General features: G+C 38.3%; 1 protein-coding gene across 1 annotated transcript; it reads left to right on the top strand.

Annotated features, from left to right (window-relative positions):
- thop1 (thimet oligopeptidase 1) lies at positions 1 to 27,463 on the top strand. Its single transcript, XM_023805195.2, has 13 exons — positions 1 to 100; positions 3,721 to 3,927; positions 11,523 to 11,671; positions 11,994 to 12,101; positions 12,191 to 12,293; positions 13,123 to 13,283; positions 16,035 to 16,170; positions 16,281 to 16,647; positions 17,019 to 17,220; positions 19,503 to 19,689; positions 19,840 to 19,968; positions 20,073 to 20,209; positions 27,135 to 27,463. The coding sequence occupies exons 1-13, from the start codon at positions 88 to 90 to the stop codon at positions 27,294 to 27,296; spliced, it is 2,061 nt and encodes a 686-aa protein (XP_023660963.1). The 5' UTR covers positions 1 to 87; the 3' UTR covers positions 27,297 to 27,463.

Here is a 27,463-nt window from a genome sequence, read left to right as displayed (position 1 = left end):
GTGTAATATAATGTACGCATGCGTGAAGGTAGTAACGACAATCCCTTAAGGCTCGAGTGGTGTTCGTCCGCTTAATTTCTTGGAAAAATGCCCCCGACAGGTAGGTTATTTATTATTTTTATTATTTACTTAAATTAAAAATTGTTGACGGGTGTAGTATTATTATTTTTAATGGATAAATAAAGCTTGATTGCTGAAAGTTGCTTTCCTCGTGTGTGATAGCTAACTACTCGGCGTGCGGCAAAGGTACATTGCAGGGCTTGTTTGCTTACCTTAGTTTTCACTCAAGTTTGAAAATTAAGCCATATTTGCCCAGTATAATCACTGCTTCATGAACTCCAACGAATACTCTAAACATCGTCCATGGAGTTTGAAGTACCTATATGCTGTAGTTATTTTCAATATGACTATGAAAATGTTTCGGCCTTATATTTTACTGTTAATCCGGGTATTTCGAATTACTATTAAATGTATGCTTTTGACGTAACATCGTTGGCTTTGTACTGTCTAGAATAAAATGAAAATTATGTTTACAAAAAAACGTGTTGCAATTTAATCAGCAAAAGTAGCGCCACAACAACGTCTTTTTACCTTGTTTATCCACAATATCTTGAAAAGAAGTTGTGGCTGCTAACTTCAGTGCTTATCGATTCCACGATTTACCAAAACAGAAGCATAGGGCACTCCGCTGACCGAATTTAATAAGCATAAGGACACGCCGAATTTATACAGATTACTAATTTCTGGCCGTCGAAATACGAATCTCAATATTTTAGGCATGCTACTAATTTGCTTATCGAATTGTGGGCGAAAATAATGTCCGTATAGTGCCGAAGCGTCCATTATCTAAAGCTCTGCAATAACATACATGACATAAACGGTCTATCTGATTTTCTGGAGGAAAATGAATCGAACAATCGGTAAAATAGTCGATAGATTAATCCATAGGATCATGGTCGTTAGTGGCAGCCCTAGTGACAATACTACAAATGTAGCGGTATTTACATCTCCTGAAACATTTTTTGTCATTTAACAGTGATACGTTTTATGTTTACGAAATATGTTAGCCCCACTATTTATTCATGTTAATCCTATTTTGATACTCTCTGCCCCTTTGCCAACTTCGTAATGAGTATTGTAGGTTCTCGGGACAAATTTGCTATTGTATCTTTCTACTAGTGCTTATGATGTCACCTTAACAGAGCAGTTACTTGATTAGTGATTCTGATAAACTGTTTTTTTTTTAAATTTTTTAACATGGTAGACCTCTGCTCAGGGAATTTTGTGGTATTGTAAGTGGTCATGAGACTTGTCCAAAGATTTTTGGGGATCATCAGACAAAACATGTGGGAACCGTTTTCAGAACTTGATAGTAAATGTAATGTCCATCGAAAAAGTTTCAGATACTTTTCTGATCATCTTCGTATTCCCCAAACTAGTCCTGTATCAAATCACACTTTTGGCCTCATCACAGATTTTAACAAAACTTGGTATGCTGATTTGATCATATGAATAATCCAAGAACTAAAATTGAGCATGTCTTGGATCAATATTAAAGGAGATTTAAGCTAACAGTGCTTGAATTTACGAGGGCTATACCTATGCTTGCTGTACCATTTCATTGCATTTCATTTCAATATGGTGCTATGAAAAAGGCCCATTAGTAATATGAAACCATGTTATCCCACCTATAAGCCATGAAATCTCGGAAACGACTCAAAAACCAAAGACCACGTTTTCTTGAAACATTCATGACATTATCAGCTAGCTTTAGTAACTAATTTTAGTAACTTTAGAGACCAGTTTTAAAATATAGGTTTTTTGCTGTTCAATTTTAAATATTATAATCACTCATAACATGGTAGTTTTTTCATCTTTGGGATAGCATTCTATTTACATAAGTGATTCTCAACCCCTGGGTCACAGCAAGTTCTGAAAGGGTCACGAGGCAGAGTTGGAAAAAAATAATTTTAAAACCAGCAAGCTCCTATGCTGATCCACAATCAGATTTCTCAGCCCCAATCCTAGAATTAACCTATATTAATGGGTCTTGGGTCTGCAAATACTTAGCGCAAAACTAGTGAACACTCAGCCAATCAAAGAAGCCAAATCACAAATATTTATTTTAAAATTCACTGGCACATCCATTCAGATTTTTATGAGAAAGTCCTTGGTGTGTATGTTGATGCTTCCATGTCCCATTCTCGCCAGTGTGGGGAAGCAATAAAAAAGGCCAACAGGATGTTGGGTTATATCTCTAGGTGTGTGGAGTTTAAGTGATGCTACGATTATACAATTCCTTGGTAAGACCCCATCTAGAATATTGGTCACCATACCTTCAAAAAGACATTGCTGCCTTGGAAAGGGTGCAACGTAGGGCTACAAGAGTGATTTCTGGTCTTAGAGAAATGTCTTATGAGGAGAGGTTAGCTGAACTGAATCTGTTTAGCTTTGAGCAAAGGAGATTAAAGGGGGGGACATGACCTAGGTATGTAAGAGTCTAACGGGTCTGGATGCTGTTCAGCCAAATGGCTGTTTTCAGTATTAGTTTAAATACTAGAACTCGTGGTCATAAATGGAAATTGGTGGGAGAACATTTTAAAATGAATTTGAGAAAGTACTTCTTTACACAGCGTGTAGTTAGAGTATGGAGTAGTCTTCCTGTTAGTGTAGTGCAAGCTAAAGCCCTGGGGTCCTTTAAATTAGAGCTAGATAAGATTATAAGAATTCTGAGCTATTAGTAAAGTTCTTCCCAAACAAGGTTGATGGGCTGAATGGCCTCCTCTTGTTTGTAAATTTCTTATGTTCTTATTTGTGTGATAGGCATTTATTGGCGCAAGTTGCAGAGTGCTTGCTTGATCATAGCATTAATTTGAACCTATATAGTGGATGCTCAGGTTACGATGTCTTGACATATGATGTTTCGAGTTTATGATGCTCACTCCCTTAATAAAACTTTAAAAAATCACACGTCATGGAACTGTGTCAACCCGAGGACCCCCAGTACTTGATATCGGGTCGTGATTGAACTGGCATAGCAAAAATAGAGTCGTGGTGGGAAAATTCATTTTCCAGCTCTGTATTTTGTGTAAGAACTTTAAAATGAATTGAGATCCATTTCTGTGCAACCTGTATTAAGGGAGATGTAGCTAGTCAAAATCATAGCCCCCCACCAGCACCCCCCAGTAAGTTCCATGGGTTACTCGTATGACCAAATCAGCATGCCAAGTTTCATTAAAATCTGTGACATCAAGGTCAAAAGTGTGACAATTTGACATGGAATTATCCCTCAGATAGTTTTTGAATTGGGTCTTTGTCCAACTTGGCAAACCCTATACAGGTAGGTGTGTGTGGGTTTTTTTTTTTTTTTTTTGCTTCAATTGCTTCACCTGTCAACAATTTTTGAATTGTTGACAGGTGTAGTTTTGTTTTTTTATGGATGCATAAAGTTTCTTTGCTGAAAGTTGCTTTTGTTGCATCATTTAGCATATTTACCCAGTGTAATTATTGTTTTATTTATTCATGTTAATCCATGTGCATTTGCATGACAACAGAATAGGTAATTGTGTGGAGAAGAGGTTTTTAAATGTTTTGGTTACACATATAAAAGCATGTAAGTGGTCTTCAGATGTATAATGAAAGACAATATATGTCGTAGCTTCAGTGCATGTACATTCTTGTATAATGCCTAATCTTGGATTAAAATCCACACTCCATTAGGAGAAGTGGTAATTGGCAGTGCAGCAAGAATGAGTAATGGAAACCGACTGCGCTGGGACCTGACGCCGGACCAGGTCCAGCATCTCTCTGATGAACTTATTGCCAGTGCAAAGAAAGTGTATGATGCAGTTGGCTCCCTGGACCTGGCTAGTGTCACCTATGAAAACACCCTAAAGGCCCTGGCTGATGTGGAGGTGGAATATACAGGTAAGATGATATATTTATGGATCTGGAGGGCACATTCTTTAGTGAACTAACTCCATCCTGTTAGTGCCATCTCATTCTACCCAAGATGTATTTGACAAAAACTAGTGATGGAAGTTTCTGGCTGATACCAATAGCTGATTATTTTGAAAAATAACACTGATATCGATATTGATTGTTTGAGAGACTCTGCTTAAATAAGTTTAAAGGGACCCCCAAATTAAAAAATCAATATAGAAAAGTATTTATTTTTGGCAAGAAACTAACTCTGGCATACTACAGTCCCATGCACAGGCACAGTATTTTATAACTGTGTAAATATTACATATTTATAGCATTTATAGTAGGGAAGGGCTGATCATCAACTGTGTAATTTTCCAGGTAATATTTTAATTCCATATTGTCTGCATTGAATTTTCTTCTGCTATCAAACTCTTGTGTTACTGATGGACTACACATTATTTGGTAGTACTGCAGCCTTTATTGGAATGAATTTGTTTTTCAGAAATTTGTCACTGTCTTGCCATAAGATGACCAATCACGTTTTTGTTTTCTTGAAATGTTTGTTAGTCGATCCCCCTTGTGAAATTTCAGCAATGTTTGCAAAATGCATTTCTGATGTTGTTTTCGCTAATATTAAAATAATTCCACACAGCTGACATTTTTCTAACTGTTTAGTATGTAGGTGTGCAAAGCAATATGGGTCACTATTTTAAAGGGAATTTTGTGGTAAATATTAGCTCATTCTTAACCATTGGCAGAAAAACAGAAATAATCAGTGCTTATCTAGAAACTTAAAAAAAATGGCTAGGCATGCACCCTACTGGCTCCACTGGGTGGCACATGTACTTTTTGTTACATTTTCAATGACTTGATTCTTTAACTTTTAAATAAATAACGGATACATTGAGAATAAAGCCAACGGAGAAGCAAAAGGCACATTTTTATCGTAATCTGAAGTGCAAACTGAGCAAGTAGAACACAAACTAAAGTGGCATCCCTTAATGTCATTTTCAGGGTGTGATTATTCTTTCAGACATGGTAAAAGTTTAAAGTGGAAATCTGTATGAGTCAGTTTTTTCCTATATGACGTTAAGGATTTTAGATGGGTGGCAGTATACAGAGGGCTGATTTAGAAGTGGTAATTCTTCATTGAATATGCATATTGTTCTAGATACATCTGTAGGAATAATATCCCACACCTACCTCAATTGTTTCCATTGTCAATAATAACAAAAGTCCTGAGTTCCCTGGAAATAGTACAAGCAATTCAGCATTTTTTCCCCAACTGGATCAGCTGACTGCTTAGAAACCCCTCTACAATGATTTTAGCACATAGTGTTATGGACCATTATTGTTTTTCTTAGGATTTTTCTCTTTTATTATTTTTCTTCCCTAAAACTGAATGTGCAGCCTAAACCGTAAGAGCTAGACCGACCAGACTTGGTAGGACAATGTCAATTCCTACCCACTACTCAGACCATCCGACCCAAGTCAGTCAGATGGGAGCACCGTAGCACCCCCCTCATACCTTTTGGCCAATATCTCCTGTCCTGTTGGTCCTACAGTCAAAAAAAAGAATTCTACTGATACAGCCAGCCATTACCTACAACTTTCAAATTTAAACTATTAAGCTCTGCCTACTTAGATTTTTTTGCTAATTTACATAATTTGCAAATCCTATTTCTGCCTTGAAGTCCTACTCAGTCCAACCAAATCAGGCAAATGAAGTGTCAAACCGATCAGTCCTCTGAGCTGATCAAGAGTTACTGAAAAAATTCTGACACTTGTCTATTGTACGGCCACTAGCCATGCCAAAATCCTGCCCAAATTAGGCCTGTTTTAGTCTGAATGCTATAACTTGGTCGTGCCTTGGCCTACATTAACCAAATTTGAAATCCAACCTCCCTGCACCATTCTGGGGACACTGTACAAGGCTGACTGCATTTCGTCAATAGGGGGTGCTAAAAATACCTACTTTCAATATCTCCTGAACTGCTTGGCCTATCCAAGTGAAATTTGGCACACGTCTACTATGGCCAAGCCTGAGGTCATACCGTTACTATGGCAGTCATAAGTCATAAAATGGTGGCCATGATTCGCCAATGAAAATCATAATGGATTAAATTTATTTGCATAATTTTTTGGGGGGAAATTCGACTTAACCAATTCGCTCAACCAGCCTTCTGGAACGAATTAAGTTTGTGTTCCAAGGTACCACTGTATTGTGTTAGTCTGACTAAAACCGGACTTTTAAAATACATGCTAATGTTTTTCCTACTGAAATCTTTAGTAAATCAACTTTCTTTTGAGTTGATTTATTCCTACATTTATGCGTTCAATTGGACCCAAACTGGCCTAGGTGCTCTGTGGATGCTCCACAGTGGAAGCCCTGGGTAGTAGGGAGGACACAAAGTGGAGCATAACAGAGGTCGCATTGTTGACACACTCCAGGTCCATATGGTGGTGTCTGCCTTCAGATAACACCTTATGCCATGGATGCAATGTACATCTCTGTAAAGCTGTATTCACCACTCAACATTTTGCTTATTTGCCGCCAGCTAAAATGTCAGTTGTTTTGGTTTGTGATGTAATAGGTCAGCTGGAAAAAGCCCAATACTAACAAGCTGAAAGGAGCCATATTGCCACCTATTTTAGTGGATTCAGACATACTTGGGTCAATAAATTAATTTTCCTCCTGAGCTTGTATACTGGGACAAGGACAGTACTCTGGTTAAATGTCCTAGTTGAGCTATAACCATAGCTCCCCTTAACTGTGCATGTAAATATGCTGAGTGATTCTGAGCTGGGGAGAAGTGAAACAGAGTAGCACTGCAGGTGATAGGGATGTGCACTTGGCTGACTGCATCCAAAGCAAAAGAGAAGTTATACAAACTACCAAGGGATGTGGCACAATGATTAAAGGACAGTAACAGGAGAAAAGCAAGAACTGCAGTAAATTAGCCCTCTGGGGTCTAGGGGTAGGGAACACACAATCACTGACTGGGGCATGATAACACATTTCTTCAAATATCATAAACTTAATTCATGGCAAATTATTTCTTATATTTATTTTGCCATTGCACTCATCTTTATTTTAATGTATATTGTAAATATGTCAGATTTTTATTAAGTTTGTAATTTGACATCAAAATATAGCAGGGCTCGAAATTAACTTTTTTACTTGGTAGCACTGGTGCTCCCAACTTCAAAAAGTTAGGAGCACCAGCAAAAATTTAGGAGCACCACAACTACAAATTGTATATTAACAGATTTCTTTAATTTGAAAACAACACCAATCAACACTAACAACAACCAGCTACAACAAATCACTGCAGCTTTACATATCCTGTGGCCAGGATTTGAAATTTGGTCTTCTGGCTCGCTGTCCCTCTGACATCCATCTTTTGACTGAGGCTGAGGCATCAAAGGCTTCCAAAGGAGGTCCCTCAGCGCCGATTCGAATTAGATCTTCTCCCATGTTGGGGTGTAATGAAGATCTAATGTCTGACTTTATGCGCTTTTGGATAGAGAACCCCCTCTCACACTGCGCTGAGGACTCAGGAAGGACTAACATGATCGTTTCTAGATGAAGGATGTTCTGAAATAAAAATAATAAAAATTTCATTGTCAGGGTAGAAGTATTTAGCCTAAAATACATTGATAATCTAACTACTGTGACATTAATTTACTTAGCCAACCTGTAAATCTGAGGAATAGGGTTCCTTGGTCAGAAGGACTTCCCATAACTCGTGGTAGCTCTTGTCTTTAAAAGACATGAACACTAGGGTTTTCAAGATCTGGAACTCCTCCATGGCAAGGGCAAAGTCACAGCCGTTCCTTAATGAAATACAATCCAACTGTAACTGTTTTTTAATGTTAAAGCTTTTAACACAAACAATCAGAAGTCTGTATTTTGAATATTAACAATGAATTACCTTTCCAGTACATCTTGAAAATGGTCCAACAGGAAAGTGACGACCTCTATTCCATAATCAACCAACTCCTCTGCTGTCTCTGGCCAAACATCATGGTTGAACACGTGAAAACATTTGACCGCTTTGGTTGCTGCAGTGTCCATTCCATGTTCCTCCTGACCTAAAAAAAAAAGCAATAAAAAGACATTTTTGTAATAAAATGTGACTCTGGACCACAAAACCAGTCTTATGTCGCTGGGGTATATTTGTAGCAACAGCCAAAAATACATTGTTTGGGTCAAAATTATTGATTCTTGTTTTATGCCAAAAATCATTAGGATATTAAGTAAAGATCATGTTCCATGAATATATATTGTAAAATTCCTACTGTAAATATATCAAAACTTAATTTTTGATTAGTCATATGCACTGTTAAGAACTTTATTTGGACAACTTTAAAGGTAATTTTCCTCAAAGTTTTGATTTTTTTTTATTGCATCCTCAGATTCCAGATATCAAATAGCTGTATCTCCAAATATTTTCCTGTCCTAACAAACCATACATCAACGGAAAGCTTATTTATGGTCCAGGGTCACATATTTTTAAATCACGTTTTAATGTTTTTAAAAAAAAATTGTTTTATGATGAATAATTTAATTATTTTAGTGTAGGTTATCAAAAGTATGTCATTTACATATTCTATTACACATCCTGATTAATAACATACAAAGCAGGCTGCTAAATCGAAGACAAGGCTGTTTAACTATTGCAGCAACGGTGGTCTCTATCTGCTTCTGAAGTCTGGGAGCAGTCTGACTGATTGGTCCATCCTTAGCCATATTCTCTGCCTCTCCTTTCCTCAAAGGAACCCCCTTGACAAATTAAAATGAGTATACATTCCAAATTAATCAAATGATTCTAAATGCTGTTAATTTCATATATAATTTCACTACACTACACTAAAAACATTACAGTTCATGTAATATCCTGTTTGCACAAGACGCCTACCTACGACACAAATTAAAATGATCAGTAACACTTTCCTGTATGACCATCAACTGAATGTTCAATTGAACGCTTGAAAAACTTTTATAAAGGTTGTACCTGAAACATAAACTGAGGCTGCATTTCCTGCTCCTGCTCTTGCTCCCTAACATCTCTCTGCCTTTTCATGGCTGCATGAAAGGAAGCCAGCTTTCCACCTGGACATGGCCTCACAGCCATTGCCTCAATGTTGAGGATTAGGTTCCTCAAGCTGCTGACTGCCTGTTAATGTGATTCCATCTAAACATAACTTTGTTGTAGTCTTAACATGGCAAAGAACTGAGATCCCAAATAATGGTATAATTGATTGTTTCATCACAAGGTAAAGCTTACCTGGGGGAGGATCACATCATTTCTTTGCAGTAACAAGCTGTATTTACTGGTGGCAGAAAACAAATCAGCCAAGAAATGGCAGAAAGCCAGAAATGAGCCATCCTCCATTGTCTCCTTGATCTACAAAGAAAACAATAAATTTATACCTTCCCTTTCCTCACTTTACATGAGCAATATCTATACATGTAAGACATAGCACTGTGCAGGTAATTATTTATACAGGTATGACAGGGCAGGTAAATTTCCACACAGTTTCATATATATACACATACATACATACATACATACACGCACAATAACTATGCAATACCAAATAGGCAATTAATTAATTATAAAAAAAAAGAAGAAACATCAGCATTAGCATGTTCCACCTCAACATGCCCGACGAGGATGGTTGTGGGCAGTCCGTTAAGCAGGATGTGGACATACACAATCATGCACTCCTTGACAGACAGGGTACTGGGCTGATGATACTTTAACTGCAGTGTTCTCACGGATGGTATCTGCTATTACGCCGATGATATTGGCACATGACTTGTCATTTGCATATGTCATTTTAATTGCAATACCATTCTTTTTCATTAGCTGCAACATGAGTTTAAATTTAGTGAAGGTGAGCTCTTCTTTGGTGATAGTGTATGCGGTGTTAAATTTTACGTTCAGTTCTGCCAACTGCGCGGAACGGCTGGCAGTATCCTGACTATTAAAAGCCTTAACAATCGAACCTGATGATACTGAACTTTTTGCCACACACTTGTCTCTGCATGTCTTGTATTTGGCACTCTCACCGTGTTTGACCAAGCTCTCGCGCTTAAAGTGCGTAGATTCGGTGGCGAACGCTGTGTTGCCTGCAAACTCCGTCCCACAGGTTTTACAGTGAATGCAGTGCATAGAGCCATTTTCATAGCGGAGCCACTCGAAGTCTTTCAACCATTCTCTCCGAAAACTGTACTCCTTCTTTTCGGCTGGTGAATCAACATGAACCACATGATCACTATCACCAGCGCCATTATTTGTAACTTTAGGTGGTTTGCAAAAGAAATCTGTCAGTGTTCTTTTCATTTTCCCTCTTCTTCACCTCTTTACATTTACATTTCTCCGCTGTAGTTAGCGCTGTCACCTGACTGAGTGATTGACAGCTATTATTAACTAATCTAAAATCTCAACAGCAGAACGGTCACCATATCAGCATTCAGCACCCAGAACACACATATACTGTTAACGTTTTTTAGAGAAATTAAAACAGGTCGCACGACAACATTTACATGCACTCGCACCAATGCTCCCAAATATATTTTGAGGTCGCATAGAGAAAATTTCGGTAGCATATGCGACCAAAATGGTCGCAATTTCGAGCCCTGTATAGACATTGCAAAATGCAGTTTGGAACACTTGTAGAAACATTATAAAAGTACATAGCAATGGTGCCAGTTTGTTTTGATGCCAGATATCTACATGCCCCCGATGCAGATAAAACAAAGTAAGATGACATGGTTTACTTCTTTGCCGATTTTAACCTAATTTAAAAAACTTTAATACTTCCAACAATGGACGTTTTGAAAAGAAGACAGATTACGGATTTAGTCAGTGTTTTTTCATGTTTCTCCAATAAGATTTCAGCGAGTTATGAACTGAAATACATGAGAAATATACGCGGCATCACCGATGATGCCGTCGACCCCAGGGAGTTAAGCAAGGTTTGTTAATGTATGTTAATTACCAGGAAAAAGAATGTAAAGCTTATTTCCTTAACACATCTCTTGAGGAATTTAACAAAAACATAAGAACGATAAGGGTGATGAGAAATGATACTAAGAAAAGAATCTAAAAGCATTGTGATAATGTTATGATGAAATCTATAATAATAATGTAAGAGGGCAGCGGCATACTTTAGTTGCACTGAAGATGGAAAGTAAATGGCGAATAACTGAATTTGGAACCTAAGGCTCATAGCTTTCTAAATGCATGCTAGTTGTTGCTTGGGTAACACTACAGAATTGAAAGTTGTTGAAACAGCAATTAGCTAATGACAAGATGCAATTAACAGTGAGGGTGCACAGCAAATTACTTAAGGTGTTTTGTTGTTGGTTTTGCTTCAGTGTTTTACTGGTGCTATTCTGGTACCATATTACAGCTGAGTTCCTCCAGTAGCTTCATATTATCTGTTTTCTGGTTCTGGCTGTCAGTGAAACTTTCTGTATACAAATTCTGTAGAATGTGTTTATTCTGAATGAAGTCTACACTAATAGAAGGTGCTTTTAACCCTCTAGAATGTTAACTATTTGTCTTCCTTTCAATTTGCAGTTCAGCGTAATATGCTTGACTTTCCTCAGCATGTCTCACCATTGAAAGATGTGCGCATGTCAAGCACTGATGCAGACAAGAAGCTTTCAGAGTTCGATGTTGAGATGAGCATGAGGGAGGATGTTTATCAAAGGATTGTTGCCTTCCAGGTGAAATTTTCTTGGCTTTTCATCCTAAAAATGACCTTAAAATATATCAAATAGAAATCCACTTACACTAAGGCTGCCAGTGCTGATAGATTTAAAAACTGAAACTGCACTCGAGCATTATATTATATGTAAAATCCAGAGTAATATTACCTATGCTTAAACTTTATCATAGTTATGAAGTGAAATATTGTTATTAAAATTTAATAGTAAAATGTATATCATTTGTATAGCTCAGAGGTATCACTTCTGTTACAACCTGTTAGAGTGAGCTTGTATGCAGAAATAAATTAAGGGGCACATACTGCATTTTATATTCTTACAGCAAAAGCAGGAAGCACAAACTTTAAGTCCCGAGAGTAAGAGGTACATGGAAAGACTGATAAAGCTTGGCAAGAGGAACGGTTTGCACCTCCCGAAGGAAGCTCAGGATGTAAGAGACCAGTATTCAAAATGGATCAACTTTTATCATGTCTTTATAAATGCTTTTAAAATGATCATGAAGATTTTTCCCCTATGTAGGAAATCAAAAATATCAAGAAAAAACTAAGCAACTTATGCATTGACTTCAATAAACACCTGAATGAAGACACAACAACTTTGTCCTTTAGCAGAGACCAGCTTGGTGAGAACTTGGATTTTTTTGTGAAGTTTGGACACTAAAATGTGAATTAAAACAGAATGCATTGGTTTGCAAATCATATATAAACCCATATTTACTTGAAAATAGGACATATCAGATGTTAAAATGTTTTTGTTTTATGACATATATGCTCAATTTCAATTTGATGCCAGCAACATGTTTCAAAAAAGTTGGGACAGGGGCAACAAAATAGTGGAAAAGATGCTAAAACAAAACAATTAGGTTAATTGGCAACAAATTAGTAAGATGATTTGGTATCAAAAGAGCTGCCCAGAGCGGTAGGGAGTGGTTCACCACCTTGTAAAAGACTGCTTAAGCAATTAGTGCAACAATTTAAGAATAATGTTCCTCAATGTAATATTGCACATAATTTGTGAATTTCATCATCTGTACATGATATTAAAACATTAAGAGAATCCAGAGAAATCTCTGCATGCAAGATACAAGGCCGAAAACCAATATTTTATATGTGAGTTTGGTATAACAGAGCCAACAGATACTCTTGGTCTTATCAACCACTCTCTCTCCAGTGTTTGTGTAATTTATAGGGAAGCTAAAATGTTTGCATGCCACCAATTATGACTGACTGTAACCAGCATTATTCGTAACCAATTCACATCAATTAGTAAAATGTTTTTTGTATTGAACATCTACTTCTAAATTTTAGGTTCCGCCCATGTCATTGAATGTTCATTTGTTTCCTTGTGTGTAACAAATCGAAAATTATGGACTGAATCGTACAAAATGCGTATGTGTACCATTATTGCCCTATTATTTCAGAGGTATTGTGCATTTATTTGGTATGCTTCAGGTGGTCTTCCTGATGATTTTCTGAACTCTCTTGAGAAGGATGAGGATGGAAAATTAAAGATCACCCTGAAGTATCCACATTACTTCCCCACCATGAAGAAGTGTTACGTCCCTGAGACACGCAAAAAGTTGGAAGTAGCCTTTAATTCCCGCTGCAAGGAGGTATGCAGCAGATTGTGTTCATGAACACTCATGCCATATAATGAACACTCCCCAAGGCTTGTTCTTTACTAAACATATGTTTTTGGTTGTATATTCCAGCATACAGTGGCTTGCAAAAGTATTCAACCCCCTTGAAAGTCATTTTCTGGATGACAAAAGATTTATACACGTATTTGTCCATTCAATTTTTTATGTGAACTCAAATTCTGTAACAGTACCAAAGTCAAAATAAACAATTTTTCTGTAGATATTTAACTGAAGAAACTGAGAACAGCCTTAATTATTTTGGGGTATGTACCAGTTTTGCACACTGTGCAAGACTGATTGTTCTCTGTTCTTGGCAGTATTTATGGAAATCCTGTAGGTTGCTGGGACAGCACCTTTACTACTTAGATCTGCTTAGATTTCCAAAAGGCTTTTGATGTTGTCCCCCACAAGAGGCTCTTACTTAAACTCAAAGCGACAGGTATTTTAGGAACTGTAGCAACCTGGGTTGATAACTGGTTAACAGATAGGAAGCAGCGAGTAGTTATAAGAGGCACAATGTCACAGTGGGCCTGTGTTCATAGTGGGGTACCGCAGGGTTCAATTTTAGGACCACTATTGTTCCTAATTTACATAAATGATATAGACACCAATATATACAGTAAACTGGTGAAATTTGCAGCAAGGTGGGTGGTGTAGCAGATACTGAACTAGCGGCTCAGCAGCTACAGCGGAATCTTGATTTAATTAGTGACTGGGCCGATACCTGGCAGATGAAATTTAACATAGACAAATGTAAGGTACTCCATGTAGGGAGCAGAAATATAAAATACAGGTATTTTATGGGACCTACTGAAATAAAGGTAGCTGATTATGAGAAAGACTTTGGTGTGTATGTTGATGCTTCCATGTCTCATTCTCGCCAGCAATTCTCTGCAGCAATAAAAAAGGCCAATAGGATGTTGGGGTATATCTCCAGGTGTGTGGAGTTTAAGTCAAGGGAGGTAATGCTAAGATTATACAATTCATTGGTGAGACCTCACCTAGAATATTGTGTGCAGGTTTGGTCACCATATCATAAAAAGGACATTGCGGCCTTAGAAGAGGTGCAGCGTAGGGCCACAAGATTGATTCCTGGTCTTAGAGGATGTCATACGAGGACAGGTTAGTTGAGCTAAATCTGTTCAGCCTCAAGCAAAGGAGACTGAGGGGGGACATGATCCAGGTCTATAAGATTCTAACAGGTTTGGTTACTTCAGCATTAGTTCAAATACAAGAACTCGTGGCCATAGGTGGAAATTAGCGGGAGAACATTTCAAACTGGATTTAAGGAAGCACTTCTTTACACAGCGTGTAGTCAGAGTATGGAATAGTCTTCCTGATAACGTAGTGCAAGCTGAATCCTTGGGTTCCTTTAAATCAGAGCTAGATAAGATTTTAACAACTCTGAGCTATTAGTTAAGTTCTCCCCAAGCGAGCTCGATGGGCCGAATGGCCTCCTCTCGTTTGTATAGTTCTTATGTTCTTATAGCAGCTTTCAAATAGTACCACAGTTTCTCAATAGGGTAAAGATCAGGGCTGTGACTCAGCCATTCCAGAACATTCATCTTTCCATTATTGAGCCATTCCAGTGTCTCTTTGGCCTTGTCCTTAGGGTTATTGTCAGGTTGAAAGAAGGATCTTCTCCCCAGCCATAGGTTCATAGCATTCTGGAACATGTTCTCATGCAATATTGTGCGGTATTTGTGCTCATCCATTGTTCCTTTAACTCTGGCAAGATTCCCTGTCCCAGCATATGAAAAGCATCACCATTGCAAGATGCTGCCACCACCGTATTTCACCATAGGTATGATGTTTCTTGAGGCATGGTCAGTGTTAGTCTTACACCACACATACAAAAAGTTCTATTTTGGTCTCATCTAACCACCTTCCACATCTTAACTGGGTCTTTGTCATGCTTTGTAGCAAATGCCATAAATGCTTTTATGTGGATCTTCTTAAGGCATGACTTCTTGCTACCCTCCCAGATGATGGATCCAACAGTGCTTAATGGGACATTCAGACTCTTCAGTATTTCTCCTGCCTTGTGCATTTCATTGTTTCTCAAATCAGCAGAATGTTTCTTTATCTTTATTTTTGTAGTGATTGTCCAGGAAAGACCATGGCCCTTCCAAAGGATACTTTTTACATCCAGGGAGAAACATCAGGACTAAGTAGTACCTAATTATGTTTAATTACGGTGTGATAACTGCCATCATTGTGCCCTTTGTGATTACTTTGTCATCTGTGCAAACTTGGAGCTTCCAAAGCACTGGGGGGTTGAATACTTATGCAAACATCACACATCAGGTTCTTATTTTTATCTTTTTACTGTTGGACAACTTACCTATTTTTGCATTTGGAAATATATTGGAGCAAAAGAATTTTCAAGACAAATATTTGAGAAAATTGTGCATATATATTATACTCTAGACTACTGTCGTGACTTTCAAGGGGGTTGAATACTTTTTGCAAGCCACTGTTTTTCAAGGATATAATGCAGTTTTTTCAGTGTCGGCTGATAAAGCCAGAAATTTGGCAGTAATGTTTTGAAAAACTGAATGCTGATTTTTTTTTAACCCCCCCCCCCATGTACATCTGCAGGCTACAGTAATTCTGCTTATTTACTGTATGGGTCAAATTAAACATCAAGACACTCACTTTTGTGCTTAGAAATGCTTTGCACAGCAACTGAATCAGCTTCCCTTTTCATTCTTTCACCTGTAGGAGAACTCAAGTGTCCTAAAGGAGTTAATAGAACTTCGAGCCAAGAAGAGTGCTCTGCTTGGCTTTAACACCCACGGTGACTTTGTGCTGGAGATGAACATGGCGAAGTCCAGCAAGAAGGTGTCTGCCTTTCTCGGTATGTTAGTCTTCATATGCAGCTTGAACACTTAGAACTATAGCTTTAAATATTAACTTCTTTCCTTATAGCACTGGGCCTCTAGTCTGTTCTTTCTTCCTCCAAATCAGAGGAACTGGCACGCAGACTGAAGACACTGGGTGAAGAGGAGCGTTCTGTGATTCTCAAGTTAAAAGACAAGGAATGTCAGAAGAGGGGTTTCCCCTTTGGCGGGCAGATTCATGCTTGGGATACTAGGTATTTTATGACACAGGTGGAGGAAACGCAATATGCTGTGGATCAAAATCAACTGAAGGAGTACTTCCCAATGGATGTGGTAACACATGGGCTCCTAGATATCTACCAGGAGCTACTAGGCCTTTCGTTTGAGTTGGTGGAGGATGCCCCAGTCTGGCATGAGGATGTTGTGCTGTACAGCGTCAAAGATCGCTCAACAACTCATGAAATTGGGCAGTTTTATCTCGACCTCTTTCCAAGGTAAGCTGTATAAAATGGTTTTATATATATGTGCTTTTCTTAGTTAATTGTGATATTTATATGTATTCAGAAACTATACATACCTCTTTTATTGTTTGATGTTTTATGATGTTGCCTTATGCTAAAATCGCAAAAAAAAAGTCTACACTCAAAACTTCATATTGACCAAGCGAAAACGGGATTTTAAACATTTTTGCAAATTTATTAAAAATAAAAAGCAACTGAATATTTACAAGGTTCTGAGTACTTTCTAAAAGCACTGCAGTAAGTTCTACACCAACAAGAAATAGCTCACACACGATTTAGTGATATCAGCAATATTTTTTCATTACTGCTGTGAAGTATCAGCATTGAACGCCGTGTTTCTGCAGAGAGGGAAAGTACGGCCACGCTGCATGCTTCGGTCTGCAGCCTGGATGCTTGCTGCCTGATGGAATGCGACAGATCGCCGTGGCCGCCATGGTTGCCAACTTCAGCAAACCTACAGCGGACGCACCCTCGCTGCTGCAGCACGACGAGGTGGAAACATACTTCCACGAGTTTGGCCACGTCATGCACCAGCTGTGTGCTCAGGTGAGAGCACATGCATTTCATGATGGTGTGAATGCTTTCCTTCATTTCTTTCTGATCATTTTCTCCTGAGTGTATTAAAGGCTGATATGAACTTTTTTTGATACAGATGTTTTCTTGCAAATTGCTTGTCTACAAGACAACTATAATTGTATTCCCCAGACTTTGGGCAATACATATGGTTTAGCACTGGTCCACAGTCTACGGTACTGCTTTGGTATGCAAGCCAATAGCTGAAACGTTTGACATTCAAAATTTGCACCAGCATTGTATGGGTGAGGAACTAGAACTGATTCAATTTTTAATTTTGAGACTGATCGTCCCAAAACTGAAGCAGTGCTACATGGTGATATCTAAGAAAGTAGTTTCAGACATTTGATCCTCTTAGCACAATAACTCAAATATTTAACAGATCTTTTTAACCTTTTCAGACTTGTAATTTTGAGGATCTGGTCATTTTAACATCCCTGCTTATAATACCCTCGTTTTTCTTATTGCTATCTGTTTGAGCCTTTTGAAAGCATTGATATTTAGCTTGTAATTGTTTGAAAGTTGTGTTTTTGTTGGAAATTAAGAGTCTGTGTATCACAGGTTTAAGTTAAACTGTCAAACAAATATTAAGACATGGGTCATTCTCATGAATTTGAGAATAAAAAAAAAAATAGCAAATTTAATGTTTTGTTAAGTTCATAACAATGAGCCATATATTCTCATTTTTGTTTTAGATTCATTTGGAAATTCAGTGTACAGTGGTACCTCAGTACTCAAACTCATTAGAACTCGAATTTCTTAAAAGTCGAACCAACCAGTTTGGAAACAAAAATGACCTTGAACTCGATCTGAATATCATAAGTCGAACCGTGAACAACGACCCAAGAGAACTTGTATGCACGGGGGAAATGAGTCACGCGGCATTTCTCTCTGCGGAAACAAAGGGAAACGCTTCAGTCTCAGCCTCGCATTCGCTTTGATAGCATCGTACATGTTTACATTAGCTGAATACATATATTTAGACAGTAAAAATACATTTAGACAATGATAGACAGTAACAGTAACTATTATATAATATACATTTAAAAATAAAGATTTCTTATAAATTATTTTAATATCATTAATAATAAACCATTAATAGATTTAATTAAGGACAGAATGGAGAGAAAGGCGCAGACGTCAGGGTATCGGGGAATACGGGGTTTAAATACAGGTAAGGCAGGCAAAATGCAGAAGGACAATACAATGACCAGACTGGGGAAACAAACTGAAACGCAGAGTAAATACAGAGGGGCTAATGACAACAACCAGAAACAGCTGATCACATGGGGATTCCACACGAGGTTAATGAGGGGGCGTGACACACGGAAGGAACGGATGATCGGGGCAGGACACATTGTGGTTTTTTTTTAACTTTGGATACATTTATTTTCTTACTTTACAAATTACTGTTTTGATAAATGTGCTTAGATGTGTTTAGTATAGTATGTGCTCTTGTTTTATCCTGTTCATTTTGTGTTTAAATGCAAAAAAAAAAAAACACATTTAGATGTCATTTTTTGAGGCCGAGAACCAATTCATTGGTTTTCCATTATTTCTTATGGGGAAAAATTCGATCAGAACTTGAACTTTTTAGGATTCGAACCAAGTTCTGAACGAATTAAGTTCGAAGTCCGAGGTACCTCTGTATAAGTATTCGTTTTAATATGATTAATCACAGAAAACTGCAATTTAATTTTCGTAGTCAATTCATAGCCTATTTATTTATTTAATCTTAAGTGTTGTGTTTCCCTCATTTCATTATGTTCTGAGCCATGGTTCTTCTGAGCACTGGGACTACGTTTGATCAAAAAAAGCTCTCTACTCATTTTGTTACACATTTAATACTTCCTGGGTTCCTATGCCTTATGGAAGAGTATGGAATTTGATTATGGTGTTTTCCAAATCAGGATAAGTATGGAATAAAGAATCAAAAGGATTGGAATATTTCAGTGTTTCTGGACTATGGTGTCAAATTGCCCCACTGTGTATTCTAAAATACATATTTCAGTTTACTTATTAAAGTTTTTCTTGAAATCACCATTGTGAACATGCCTATAACATGAAAAAATTTAAAAATTGTTAAATGTCAAATATTGTCCTTATTTTATTTGTAGAGAAATCTGCACATTTGTCTTGAAAAGTATAGGATTTGTGTACTCCAGCTCATTTTTCATGATATTATAGAACTTCTGTGTGAGAATAAAAACTTAAAAGGTTTGCAATTAATTCCATTATGTGTTTCATTTTGTTAGGCAAATTTTGCTATGTTTAGCGGGACCCATGTTGAAAGAGACTTTGTTGAGGCTCCCTCCCAAATGCTTGAGAATTGGGTATGGGAGAAAGAGCCACTGCTCCGCATGTCCAAGCACTACAAGACTGGTAATCCCATTCCAGAGGAACTTCTGGACAAGCTCATTAAGTCTCGTCTGGCTAATACAGGTATCCTTCTTCAATTATTGGTTATTGTGAAACCTTTGCTCATTATAAGCAGAGTGCCAATCCTGCTTTTCTTTCATTCATTCATTCATTCATTCATTCATTCATTCATTGTATACAGGTTGACTGTCTTTCCTTTCTCTTTCTTCCCAGGCCTCTTCAACCTAAGGCAGATTGTGTTGGCTAGGGTAGATCAGGTGTTGCATACCAGAATTGGTGTAGACCCAGCAGAAGAGTATGCCAGACTTTGCCTGGAGATCCTGGGAGTTCCTGCATCTGAAGGTTGTAGTTGTGATTCTTTGCCTATCTTGTTGTGGTGTACAAATCTTGCATGAAATGTGTCAGATAACCAGAATTTTATTTATTTATTTGGGTTTTCCCTATAGGCACCAATATGCCGGCAACATTCGGACACCTTGCGGGCGGTTATGATGCGCAATATTATGGTTACTTGTGGAGTGAAGTCTTCTCTATGGACATGTTCTATGGCCGTTTCAAGAAAGAAGGAATCATGGACTCAAAGGTTTTTTTTTTTTTTTTTTCTTGTTTGCTATTTTTAATTTATTGAACTAACATTTCATTCATCTTATACTTTTATTAAAAGTGACTTACAACAGAGGGAGCGGCATACAATTTATGGGATTGGGATTTGAGCCCATGACCTTGTTACCACAATGTTGTAGTTGTTGAGCTACAGGAGCAGTTAAATGATACATGCTTTATTTGCCGTTTGCTCTCCTTTTGAGGGAGAGTGAGAGAGAGGGATGGACAGAAGGACAGCATGTTCAGTGCAGAAGAAATATCCAGAGATATAGATCTGAGTAATGGTGGGCAAAATGGTGATATTTTATCGTAACTGGTTACTGTTGTATTCATGATAGAACTAGCAGATGGTTTTGTTCAAAGCAACATCCAAGTAAGGCAAATAGCATTTTACATTACAAAGACATGTGCAACAAAACAGTTTCAGCCTGTGTAACATGATAGCACTGTCTGTATATCTAATTTCTTTGTAAATTACATATCTCAGTGAATCCCAACTTTGTGACTAGATTTTGAACTAATAATGATATATATATCAATATATAATATACGCACAATATAATGTACACTGCTCAAAAAAAATAAAGGAACACTTATTAATCAGAGTATAGCATCAAGTAAACTAAACTTCTTGGATATTCATCTGGTCAGTTAAGTAGCAGAGGGGGTTGTTAATCAGTTTCAGCTGCTTTGGTGTTAATGAAATTAACAACAGGTGTACTAGAGGGGCAACAATGAGACGACCCCCAAACCAGGAATGGTTTAACAGGTGGGGGCCACTGACATTTTTCTGTCCTAATCTCTTCTGACTGTTTTTTCACTAGTATTGCATTTGGCTACGGTCAGTGTCACTACTGGTAGCATCTGCCGATACCTGGACCCTACAGAGGTTGCACAGGTAGTCCGACTCCTGCAGGATGGCGCATTTTGATGTGTCATTGCCAAAAGTTTTGCTGTGTCTCCCAGCACAGTCTCAAGGGCATGGAGGAGATTCCATGAGACAGGCAGTTACTCTAGGAGAGATGGACAGGGCCATAGAAGGTCCTTAACCCATCTGCAGGATTGGTATCTGCTCCTTTGTGCAAGGAGGAACAGGATGAACATTGCCAGAGCCCTACAAAATGACCTCCAGCAGGCCACTGGTGTGCATGTCTCTGACCAAACAATCAGAAACAGACTTCATGAGGGTGGCCTGAGGGCCCGACATCCTCTAGTGGGCCCTGTGCTCACTGCCTGGCACCGTGGAGCTCGACTGGCATTTGCCATAGAATACCAGAATTGGCAGGTCCGTCACTGGCACCCTGTGCCTTTCACAGATGACAGCAGGTTCACCCTGAGCACATGTGACAGAAGTGAAAAGGTCTGGAGAAGCTGCGGAGAACATTATGCTGCCTGTAACATTGTTCAGCATGACCGGTCTGGTGGGGGGTCAATGATGGTCTTGGGAGGCATATCCATGGAGGGAAACACAGACGCCTACTGGCTAGACAACAGCACCTTGACTGCCATTAGGTATCAGGATGAAATCATTGGACCCATTGTCAGACCATATGCTGGTGCAGTGGGTCCTGGGTTCCTCCTGGTGCACGACAATGCCCAGGCTCATGTGGCAAGAGTATGCAGGCATTTCCTGGAACATGAAGGAATTGATACCATTGACAGGCCCACACGTTTGCATGACCTAAATCCAATAGAACACCTCTGGGACATTATGTTTCGGTCCATCCGACGCCACCAGGTTGCACCTCAGACTGTCCAGGAGCTCAGTGATGCCCTGGTCCAGATCTGGGAGGAGATCCCCCAGGACACCATCCATCATCTCATTAGGAGGATGCCCTGACATTGTTAGGCATGCATACAAGCATGTGAGGGCCATACAAACTACTGAGTACAATTTTGAGTTGCTGTAATGAATTTTCAGCAAAAAGGACTAGCCTGCTGCATCATTTTTTTCACTTAGATTTTCGGGGTGTCTTTGAATTCAGCCCTCTGTAGGTTGATCATTTTCATTTCCATCAAACGATGTGGCACCTTTTTGTTCCTAACGCATTACTCAGTCCATATCAGTATAGGTATCTAACATGACTTTTTTTCCCATTGAGACCTGATGTGTTCCTTTAATTTTTTTGAGCAGTGTATATATGTGTGTATGTATATGTATGCATGTATGTATGTATGTATGTATGTACATGTGTGTGTGTATATGTATATATGTGTATATTTTAGGGCTGTCAAAATTAAGGGGTTAACGCGGATTAATCCATCATCATGATTAATCTGATTAAAATTTTTAACGCAATTAACTCATCTGCAGCGCAGAATGACTCAAAATCCATGAAATGTCTGTCAACCCATTTCGGGCAGTTTTGGTGCGTTCCATTTGCCCTGGGAACTCGTATTCCGAGTTTTGAAGCTGGAAGTGACGGCATGCACGGTCCCGTTTCTCGGAGATCCGAGAAATATCTCGGAGCAGCACAGAGGATCCTGAGTTCAGAATCCAAGATGGCTGCGCCATTTATCAACAGAAGGGAAAGTTGTAGTTTTATACTGCTTAAGTACTACTTCTCATTTGTGGCTCATTAAATCAGTCGCACACACTATACCGTCCAACTTATCTGTGGACGTGTTGCTACGGAGTTCTATACGTAAAGCACCGCGTGTAATGTGTTTCAATTACTAACAATGGCAATTATCCGGGCTAGAATTGGATTTCATGATTAGTTGGATTATTTGTCGGATTTATGGTAGTTCGGGCTAATTGTAAGTGAACGAAGATAAAGACCATTTAAACTGAGGTATCTTAAATCCGACAGTCTTCTATTTTGTGTTAAATCTGTACAATTAGTTGAAGCACAGGTCTTTCCCATTTTAGATGTTGTTTTCAAGCTGAATGCGAACGCTGCCACTCAGTTTTTTGCTACTCAGTGGATGTGAGCACAGTGACTGCCTGCTGTACGTCATATGCATACTCTTTGATGTTCTTAGGCTCCTCATACTGCAGATAACAGTCTGGAAGTATTTTACGCTTTTAACAACTAGTAGCACAGCGATTTGCAAGCTTCGTGAAAAAGTTTTGAGAGGTGGGAGTAGCATTTAGTGGAAATCCCACTAAACAAAGTGCATGCAATTGTGTAAGACAACGCGAGTAATATGAAAAAAGCAATGTATGATTTGGGAGTCACTAACATGGGCAGCTTTGCACACAATCTACAGTTTGTGATATACGAGGGGCTGCTGTCAATTAACATTGAAATATTAATTAGAATTTGCCCATAAAGAAATCTGGAAACCCATTGGTGGGGTATTTTAAACATTCACCACTTGCGTATTCTAGCTTGGAATATATTCAGGTTGAACTGTAAAATGGCTCAAAAATGCTTATGTGCAAACGAGGTGGAACACTACATTATGTATGTTTCTAGTAGCCTAATTAAGGATTTTTTTGGCTTACATTTTTCCATCTGTATTTACTAGTTTATTTATATATGAAGTATAAATATATAGACGCTCCTCTACTTATGATCTTTCAGACATACGAATGAAGAGGACTGTAAGTCCAATTTGTGTTCGTTGGGCTCCGGTTTCCTGTCTGCAAAAGCAAATTTTTTCTCTGCGCACCAATTCCGCCTAGTATGACTTCTGGCTACTATGTAACTACCATTAGGGTCAGTTATGCTGTTTTAAGTTGAATTAATTAATTAATTTTCATGTAAGAATTAACATGACTCAAATCCCAGCATTATTTGATTTAAATGAAGAATTTATTCATTTACATAATTATAATTAAAGGCATATGTTTGTAAGGACCTTTGTAGTATTCCTATAGCAGAACTAATCTTGGGTTTGGGTTGGGGTCTGGTCAGTTTTGTAACATTTTCGTTTTGCTTAGTTAAGCACAGCACTTGTTATGCGGCTGAGAAAGTGTTTTAAGTTATACTGTCAATATTCAGTTTATGATTTATGTGCTTTATTTTATCTAGTTGTCATGGCATGCTCGATCGGATGGATATGTGAATAAATGCCCGTGAACAGATATCAGCTTGTGTTCATAATTGAGGGGAGTTACACACTACTCCCGCCGCTCAGCAGCGTAGCGTGTGTAATCCTAGTTATTTTACGTATACGCTTAAAATGATGTTGAATAACGACGTATGAACATTTCAAGTTATGAACGGCTGTTCGGAACATAACTCGTTCGTAAGTAGAGGAGCGTCTGTATTATATATTAACATATTGAAGTAAAAAGAGCTCGTATAGGTATTTGTTTCGGTATCGGCAGTTGTGTATTGGAATCTGATAGGAGCTGATAAAATAACTTTACTGTGTCCGTTTCAAGTACAAAAGAGAGAATTAATGGACTAAGTATAAACCTAAACGATACAGATTTACAGTACAACCTCGGAATGTGAGCATAATTCCTTCCAGAAACGTGCTCATAATCCAAAGCATTCATATATCAAAGCAAATTTTCCCATTAGAGATAATGGAAACTCAGATGATTCGTTCCATAACCCAAAAATATTCATATAAAAATGATTAATACAAAATATAAAGTAAAAATACATAAAACAAATTAATTTGCACTTTACCAAAGAATCGTGGATGGTGTGAGGGAGACGAGAGAGACGAGAAGAGGAGGGTTATTTTGTAGGATGACTATCACTGCTATCTGTTGGCTCACTGGAATCTTTTTCTTTTTGTGCGACTTTAACAAGGAACCTATCCAATGATAGCCGCTTATACCTCCTTTTCGATTTCGCGGAAATGTGCACATTGCTTTGTCATTAAACAGACTCGTCGCTTGCACTGCTACGCCCTTATTCGGGTGGTGCTTTTCTACTAAATTTTGACTATATGAATGAGACACGCCAACGGAGACCAAGCATGGAAAACGATTACCCACAATCCCGCAGCGAGAGAGAAGAACCATCGGCTCAGTTGTGATTACGTGACGCTAGGCAGACAGAGTATATATAATTCTCGTATTGCAAGACCTCACTCGTTTTCAAGTTAAAATTTATTTAAAATTTTTGCTAGTCTTGCAAAACACTCGCAAACCAAGTTACTCGCAATCCGAGGTTTGACTATCTGTGTGAGCTTTAAGCATTAAACTATATGAGACAATGCACACTATGTAGTTTTAAAGTGTTTTTAAACATATTAATAAATTGCACTGTCCTTTCATAAGAACATAAGAACTATACAAACGAGAGGAAGCCATTCGGCCCATTGAGCTCGCTTGGGGAGAACTTAACTAATAGCTCAGAGTTGTTAAAATCTTATCTAGCTCTGATTTAAAGGAACCCAAGGATTCAGCTTGCACTACATTATCAGGAAGACTATTCCATACTCTGACTACATGCTGTGTAAAGAAGTGCTTCCTTAAATCCAGTTTGAAATGTTCTCCCGCTAATTTCCACCTATGGCCACGAGTTCTTGTATTTGAACTAATGCTAAAGTAACTATTCGGTTGAACAGCATCCAAACCTGTTAGAATCTTATAGACCTGGATCATGTCCCCCATCAGTCTCCTTTGCTTGAGGCTGAACAGATTTAGCTCAACTAACCTTTCCTCGTATGACATTCCTCTAAGACCAGGAATCACTCTTGTGGCCCCACGCTGCACCTTTTCTAAGGCCGCAATGTCATTCACTATCAGTGATTGTAAAAAAGGCAACTCGGCTATTGAAGGGCACATACAAACATTGAAATATTAATAAAAATTTGCCCATAAAGAAATCTGGAAAACCAAGGGGTGTTGCTTGCATTTTGAGTAATGGTGGGCAATATGGTGATATTTTACAGTAACTGGTTACTGTTTTATTCATGAAAACTTTACTTCAGTGTCCAGGAAGTGGATTCAAGTTTAAACCTTAATTTCAGTTAGCTTCATATGCAGTTTTACTGCTGTAATATCTTTCAATGTTTGGTATATTTATGTTTGTATGTATGCACTTCATATTCAATAGTTTAACACTTTACAGGACGTAATCTGTATTATTTAGGCTTGCTTATGCCTTCACATTGCAGCAAATCACAAGTGGGCAAGTGTAGTGGGATCGCAAAACTATTACAAAAGCTATTTCAAAAAATATCTTCCCACCCAGACTTCTTAGGAGTTCGAACTGGACAATCCACAAATCAATAGGAGGGAAGTAATATAACAAATATAACGATCAAAAAATACAGGACGTAATCCACTAATATGCAAAACACACTCGCTTTCTCTTTTTATGGATGTGATGTTACACAACACAAATTTAAAAAAAAAATTGCATATTTGTGGATAATTAAATTTGTGGATCATGGCACATATTTGTGGATTGTCTGCTTTGGGTTACAAATAACGTCCAATAAAAACTTCCATACAAGTGCCACATCTCATGTGGTTGCAGTAACCTTGCTGAATTGTCATCCAAATCTTGCCTTATACAGTGTATATTATATGAAACGATAGACGTTTTTATTTCATCATCTGATATATATTGTCATATCACACAGCCCTAGTCAACATTATTTGCTTCACATGGGGGTGGTCATAATGCTTTGCCTCAGTGGTGTGTGTATATACAGTCAAGAGCAAAGTTTGGGTGTCCAAGCATGGGTCAGGTCATTTGTCCAGACCGCCTTGAGCTTTTCGGAGGTTAATGGTCTTGCTCAAGGGCTCAACAGAGATGTGATTATTCTACTAATGTCAGGGCTTGAAAAAGCAGATTTGCGATGATGGACACAGAGGTCTAACCTGCTGAGCCACATACTGCCTCCCTCCTTTAACATCCCTGAACAAATATCTTGCAGACTAACACAAAAATCTTGCCTTGACCTTATTGTTTGAAGTGTGCTGCACGTCCTTGTACAAACCAAGCACATTCGTTCTCTTGTAACATGTTTCTCTCTCTCTTCAGGTGGGCTTAGATTACAGAAACTGCATCCTGAAGCCCGGTGGTTCACTGGATGCCGAGGAGATGTTGAAGAACTTTCTAGGCCGTGAGCCAAAGCAAGAAGCCTTCCTGTTAAGCAAAGGGCTAACTGTTGAACTGGAAGGTGGTACCCCTTGTGCGTGTTGAACCTCATCCCCACTTATGTCCTCAGAGCTCGTTCTGGAAAGTTAGTAGATATTCTCCAGGTTTACTCTCTCCAGGTAATGCAGTGGTTGGTTTTTAATTGAAGATTTTTAAATGATCAGTTGTATTGATACAGAGTTCTGTTGACATCAATAAAAACTTGTACCTGA

Source organism: Paramormyrops kingsleyae, chromosome 21 (assembly GCF_048594095.1).
Source record: "Paramormyrops kingsleyae isolate MSU_618 chromosome 21, PKINGS_0.4, whole genome shotgun sequence".
In the NCBI taxonomy this organism is placed as follows: Eukaryota; Metazoa; Chordata; class Actinopteri; order Osteoglossiformes; family Mormyridae; genus Paramormyrops; species Paramormyrops kingsleyae.
This window is presented reverse-complemented; position numbering and strand designations above follow the sequence as displayed.